Source organism: Gavialis gangeticus, unplaced genomic scaffold, assembly GCF_001723915.1.
Source record: "Gavialis gangeticus isolate Ggan-Ray unplaced genomic scaffold, GavGan_comp1, whole genome shotgun sequence".
NCBI lineage: Eukaryota > Metazoa > Chordata > Crocodylia > Gavialidae > Gavialis > Gavialis gangeticus.
The window spans coordinates 124,483,429-124,490,578 of NW_017729025.1; the positions used below are offsets into that span (position 1 = coordinate 124,483,429).

Genomic DNA, 7,150 nt, shown 5'->3' on the forward strand with positions numbered 1-7,150 from the left:
ACTCGGCCTTGGTGAGGCCACAGCTGGAGTACTGCATTCAGTTTTGGGCTCCACAATTCAAAAAGGATGTGGAGAAGCTTGAGAGAATCCAGAAAAGAGCCACACGCATGATCAGAGGTCAGGAAAACAGACCTTACGATGACAGGCTGAGAGCCTATGGGCTCTTTAGCCTAGAAAAGCACAGGCTCAGGAGTGATCTGATGGCCACCTACAAGTTTATCATGAAATACGTGCTTTTCTAATCTTCAGTATTTTCTTAACTATTACAAAAATTAAAATCTATGTTTTCTTTTTTTTCCTCACACAGGTAATAGATTTTTAAGCTTATGCTTTATCAGTACCAATGGGTATTTTTACACATGTTCCAAGGTGGGGGGGGGTCACTCTAATTAAAGTGCCCGCAGCCTCTCATGTACTCAGTGTCCCATGCTTAAAAATGATGGTGGGGGCACTTTAACTAAAGCTTGTTAAATGAGCTTTACCTAAAACTTCCTCACCACCATTTTGAAGCACAGGGACACTGAATACACATGACACTGAGGCTACTGGAGTGTACTAATTAGCATGCTCCAGCAGACTAGACTAATCAAGTCTGCTCCGAAGTATTCTACTTTGGGTGTGTCGGAGCAGATGTCCAGCACATGTATAGGTGTCCAAAGGTACCAAATTAATAAGATATACTGGAAGCTAACAGGCCTATGCAGCCTGATCAATAACACTGACTTACAGCAAATGTCAACTTTCAACTCAATTCCTGTTTCATTTCTGTTAATAAAAACTAATCTAATCTACTATGTCTAGTTTCTGCTATGGGTTCATCATTAAACAGTTCTATAAACCTCACCTACTTTGAATTTGTGCCTACTCTAATTAGTAACATTGACAGACATGTTGCAGGGGTTAAAACTGAACCTTTCTTTACTCACGAAAACAAGGAAAAAACCTGCTTTGCTATGATTTGGGTTGACTGAACATGTGTAAAACCAGAGAAAGTTAAAAAAATATTACAAGCATGTACTTCAAATTTGAAATGTAACCTAAGGAATATGCTCCATGGGTGAAAATGTATGCAGACAATACACCTTTTATTGCTAACTAATGTCTGAGTTACAGGAAAGCATTGTTGCAATAAGCCACAACAATATAATGGCAAAAAAAGAAAATGAGAAATTATCTGCAAGTGAAAAGTAAAACACTGAATGGCATATCGCTCTGGAGAGTTACTCGAATCTAAGACAAAGCTCTCTTCCTTTATCTAACATGTGGAGAAAGCCCCTCATCATGGTTTCACATACAACTGGGAAGACGGATGGCTACTAAGGCTTTGACTCTAGTCCTAACCTGGATTTGGGGGTGGAGTTGGAACTGCAGCTGCTGTGCATCTCCTGCTGCTTCTGCCCCCTGCAGCCCTTGTCACCCCATCCTCCCTCCCTGCCACTGCCTCTATCCCCTCTGCCTGGCCCCCTGAATGCCTGCACCCCCACCTCCTCTTCACCCCTACTTGTCTTTCTGCCACCTCTGACTCCCTCCCCTTCATGACTGCCACCTACCTTCCCCTTCTAGCCTCCACTCCAGCCTGGGGTGTGGTTGCTCCAACCAGGCAAAGCAGCAATGGTGGGGGTGCAGAAGCAGTAGGGGAAGTAGGAGGGGAGAAGCCGGGGAGCAGGCAATGCCAGGGAGAGGCAGCTGGGGGGCAACTGGCAGGTCAGAGGCAGGGGGGAGGTTGGCAGCAGGTGCCAGGTATCAGAGGAACAGTGGGAAGAGGAGGAAAGTATAGGAAGGAACAGAGAGTGGCGGGAGTGGGGAGGAATTGTGTGGGGGCAGGGACAACAGGGCACAGCAAGTGGCAGGGGAGGCAGGCCCTGGGGCACAGGCACAGTGGGAGAGGCAGCAGGGCAGACAAGTGCTGGGGGAGACAGGTGGCATTGGGCAAGTTTGCAGTGGGGGATTCATAGATTGTTAGGGGCTGGAAGGGACCTTGCAGATCATTGGGTAACCTTGCATATAATGGGCTGGGGTCAGGCCACTTCACACCCTTACTGCCATTACTCTTAATGCCTTGCCCACCACCTGTCTCCCCACCAACTTTCCCCTACTCCCTGGCACTGCTTGCCCTACTGCAGTAGTGGAGGGGACAAATTTAATTCAACCCCCTACTATTTAGATTATATACCTGTAAAATGATAACTAATTTATACATTTTACAGGTATTATTGAAGGGTTGTCGTAAATTCAGAGTTGTCCTGGATTTGGGTAAATATGGTATTGGTGTTTCAGAGTTAAAGACTAGTAGAGCAAATCTGAAAATTCCAGTGAATTTGCAATAATTTTTTAAAGCAAGTGATACCCTCTGCACTACTCCCTGCACTATTTACATTTCTGATGTTCCAAGCTTCAAGAATTGCATGACATACTTGCATAGTACATTACATCTTCTCTGCTTCACTCGAGAAACAAACTATTTAATCTGTTATTTCTTTTTTCCACTGAAATTACCTCATTAAGTTCTCCATTTGGAAGGACAGGCCACATGTATGTCAGCTTGTTCCACAAGGGATTCTCCACTTTGGAATGTTTCCATTGGCAAGGTTTAGTTGTTCCTTCATGCTTTATGGCCCACCTGAGAAAAGAAAGTGAAATCATTTTTATAATTACACTTCTATCTGGGAATAATTCTTAAGCAATTAAATTGTAGCTTCCTGGGTAAAGCAAGATTATGGATCTGGTTTTGAACCTCCTAACTCTATAGCTGGGTAAGCTAAAGTCATGAATCCAGAAAAAAAAGGGTAAACTTGGAAATCTATATGGCATTCAGAGCTTTCCCAAATGTAGAGGTATCTATTTCTTGGCTCACTGCAGAGATTGGTTCCGAGGTGTGAAACTGGGTGCTGATCCCACGATCAGCTATTTGTTGTTACACTTCTTCTATGATCTAGATTTAGGATTCAACAACTTTCTTCCACACCTTTCTGGTGTATGGGCAATCGCAGAAGAGATGGTCGATTGTTTCTGCCTGCCAGCAGCAGGTCTGTCTCGGGCAGTTCGATGGACCTCTCTGCCCTGCAATGTTTTTCCAAGCCCACACGGGGAGTGCCTGGTGGGCTGCCTGCCAGTTCAGGTCTCTGTGCTTCTTCTGCAGGTCCTTGTGGAAGATTTGCTCCCACATGGCCTGGCAGCTGTCACCAGGTTGTAAGTCTACAGGCGATATGGTGTCTCTGCCCTTATTACCTCCCATATCTTGTGGTGGTTTACCAGGGTCGCTAGGGTTGAATTGTGCAGCTTGTATTTCTCTCGAAAGCACTTCAGCATCTCATAAAACCATGGGGAATCCATGGTCCATGGGCTCCCATTTGTCACTGTGTGCACTTGCCACTGTTGGAGCAACTGCCTTGCAAAATACTTAACAAAGCTGGCTGTTTTAGATTCCACCCGTTGCCAGTTGGGACCCTGGCTCGTGCATTTGGCCCAGAGGAAGAGAAGGACGTCTGGCATCCCTCCACCTCTGGACCACTTAGCTTTGTACAGCTTGGTCCTCACCACTTTCTCCCATGTGGAGTTCCAAAAGAAAACACAGATGGCTCTCTGGATTCTGCAAAAAACTTGTTCGATGGGAGGGGGAGAAGACTAGGGTGGTGCGTAGCAGCATTAGCAGGAGCACCACCTTCATCAGTGCCATGTTCTCCCTTATTGACTGACAGTCAGCGTGATTGCCATAACCCTATTCTCTGTCTGGTCTTGGCCTCCACCTTTTCCCATACCCTCTGTCCCACCCGCTCTGGGTCAAACTCCATCCCAAGGATCCTTCACCCTTCCTGGGGGACAGAAACCCCCAGGAGTGACAGGCCCCTGAACTTAGCCCCTCCTGCTGCTCTATGTACCTGGGTGTGTTGTAGTGATTTTTCCACTGACCCTTTGTCCCTTCATATGATGTTCAGATCATCCATGTACATGAGGACTTTTGTCTCCTCCCCATGCCTCCCAGAAATTTTCACTCCCTTGACCCCCTCCCTTGTCTGAGCTGTTGTGCCCATTGAGTGCTATCCCGCTCCGTGCTGACTCTTTTTCAAGCCATGGTAAGCCATTATGCTGAATACATTTTTATTTCCTCTTCACTCCCACAGCTAAGCTGTACCTTGCTTTCCCATTTCCAGTGATTCCTGTTTCTTCACTGGCCTTAAATGACTCACAAATATCACCAAGCAGAGCCCCAAACAGTTCACCCAGAATCCCTGTCACACCCTCGCTCAGCTTGTTGCATGTGATCAGTGTGGCTCTGCCCTCCATGAAGCGGAACTGGACCAGGTTGCCCAGCACCTCATCTTCATATACATTTTTGGAGGATCCCAGGATTTATGACAGAAACACCCGGTTCCAATCACAACTGGAGGCTAATAAGCAAAATAAGCTTATTACTCTGCAGTTTATTGCTCCTGAGTGCGCTGTTTGAACGTGTGCCCAGGAGCAATAATCTCCAGAGCCATAAACTCGACAGTTTATTCATGCACAGCAAGTTGAGCCAGGCTGCAATAGCCCCAGCTGGCAGGGGGAACAGGAGGTCAGCCTGCCAGCCTAGGGCTGCTTCCTCCCATCAACACACTGGGGAAGTGCTGGCTAGGGCCAGTCTCTCCAACATCTACACATGTGCTGCTGCAGTTTTTTAACTCTGCAGCAGAATAGTACTTGTAAATATGCACAGTAAATTAGTTTACTCCAGCCTCATTGGGGCACATGTGTAGATACTGAGACATTTACTGCACAGCAAATTAGTCAACTGTGCAGTAAACATCTTGTGTAGACATGCCCACTAAGCAGTGCTGAACTGTGCGGTCACCATGGCTTGAAATGCTATTGACTCTGCTGGGGCCCAGCCCAATGAACTATTTAGTAAATCATGAGCCTCTTTGTTCTGGACTAATATCATGCATAATTTGTACTATCTATAAGTACATGTTTTTATAAGTGTTTCTGGAGTACATGTGCTAAAACTAGCAGTAAAAAAGGTAAAAGGTATCAGTTCTAGTTGAACTAAGTCTATGGGTACTATATGCATATAACTTCAGGTATGTTTGTTTTAAGGTTAGTGTTTTCAAATTTGCTTCTCATTTTTGTGTGTTCAGGGAGAGCAAGGTCTGACAATGGTGAGGACCAACAGGGGGAAGAAGCTGGAGGGTAGAGGGCAAAGGCACTACTTGACCCTCCAGATTTACTTTCCCTGCTCTAGCAGTAGGAGGGGGACAACTTCAAGGTATACTCCAATGATTTGGTTCTATATCTGAAAAATGATAACAAATCTATCAATTTCCATATATAGAATCTAATTATTGAGGTCAAAGAAGGAAGTTTGGCCCTATACCAATGGTCACAGACTACACTGAGGGATTGAGGGGAAATGTACATTTACTAGGCTTTCGTAAGTACCGGTTGGATCCAGTTGCTGCATTTTGCACACTTTCATGTTAAAGAAGTCCTATCAGTTGGAAATGAAACACTGAACAAAGCAGAAGTGTATCAGGTTCCTGGGTTCTCAGGGATGTTTGAATAGCACACAGTACCCAAAATAAAATAAGCTACGAAAATAATGCGAGTGGTAGAACAGAACAGTTAAAAACCTCACTACAGTTGAAACTCTTCAGAAATATGGAGGTCGTCTGGAGAACAGTGTTTCATTATCTTCAAACAGTGGGTGCCAGTCTAAAAAGATAGCTGTCAGAGGGCAGATTTATTTATGACAATAGCAAGTTTTGAAGCCCTTGATGTTTTTAATACTATTCTGTTAACTGAGGTGGAGGAGCCCAAGTATGATATAGGAATCTGAGTACTGCACACTGTAAAAATGAAGCTACAAAGCACAGACTGCAAAACAGTAGCATAACTAGGGATGAGCAAGCAGGTGTTAATTTAGAGGGGATGCCAGAATGGCATCTACTGAAGAGTTTGCACTGCAGCTGCAGCTACCCATGCCATTGTAATCACGGCCCTCAGCAGTTCCCTCATCGTCCACCTCCCAAGTGCTATCTCTCACCGCAAGTGCCAAAATTCCTAGTTACACCTCTGCTATGAAAAGAAGGTGACCGGACAGAAAAAAATATAAATGATCTAAAATGGAAGAGTTAGTCTTGCATTTTGGAGGTTTAACTGGACTTGTCTACACAGTTGTTACTGTGCTGTCATTTAGTACTCACTTTAGGAAGTACTAAAGGATGGTGCGGTTCAGGCATTACTGCATTGGCCCAGTGGCGCATGGTTGTTTTTAGAGGCTACGTCACACCATAGTGATGTGCTATAGCAAGGTAACTCATCACTATGGCAACATAATGTCAGCATCATGGTTTGTGCCCACCAGCACTGTAGTGTTATGTGTAGACATGCCCACTGTGTTCCTAATAAAAGTCCAGATCATACCTGGCATCTGGGACAAAATAGAGATTATTGAAAGATCCAGAATTAATCTTTGAGGAAGCAATTAGAATTTGCCAAAAAAAAAAAAAAAAAAATTACCCGATCTAGAATGAAACTCATGGAGTTTTGATAGTATTCTGACATGGTTGTGATAGGAAATTCAAAATACTATGGGCAAAAAAAACCAGGCAGAAAGTCATGCAGGGTCATTTTCCAGAACAAACAACTCATGATGTGGCAAACAACATGTGCCAAGACAGTGTCTGGCTTTTGGAAAAAAAGAGGTGAGATTATTTCATCATTATATCGTTTTGTAAGATTCTGTAAAACCAAATCAGCATGCCCCTAATGCACAGGTATGAAAAATGTTAACGGATCAGCATTTTACTACTGATGAGGACAAATTACATTTTTAGATGCTCTGCAGTCACATATTAAGGAATGTGTGCAGCTTGGGCAAAGTTAGGCACGACAAAGCACCAGTAACTCAGTGGAATTTAGGGTAGCAATGGACAATGTTGCAGTAGGCGGTGACTAGCCAGCAGTCTGAAAGCAAATATGTCTAACTTAAATGTTCCAGAAACTGTGACATTACACGGAAAGAAAAGCCAGTCAGTCAAAATTAAATTGGTGAAACTTAGGATTTGCAGTGGCAATCTTATTCCCACCAAAAAAGGATGTGAATTAAATGTATGAGTAAACAACAAATTGAAAAACTAACACTTGTAAGAATTTGGGGGGGGGGGGGGGG

General features: G+C 44.3%; 1 protein-coding gene across 1 annotated transcript in view; it reads right to left on the bottom strand.

Annotated features, from left to right (window-relative positions):
- Positions 1–2,616, bottom strand: part of DCDC5 (doublecortin domain containing 5) — a 122,200-nt gene extending 119,584 nt beyond the window's left edge. The window contains exon 1 of the mRNA XM_019519508.1: positions 2,497–2,616. Coding sequence (XP_019375053.1) covers positions 2,497–2,532 — 36 coding nt within the window. The 5' untranslated portion in view covers positions 2,533–2,616. The remainder of the gene's footprint in view (positions 1–2,496) is intronic.
- Between the last annotated feature and the right edge of the window lie 4,534 nt (positions 2,617–7,150).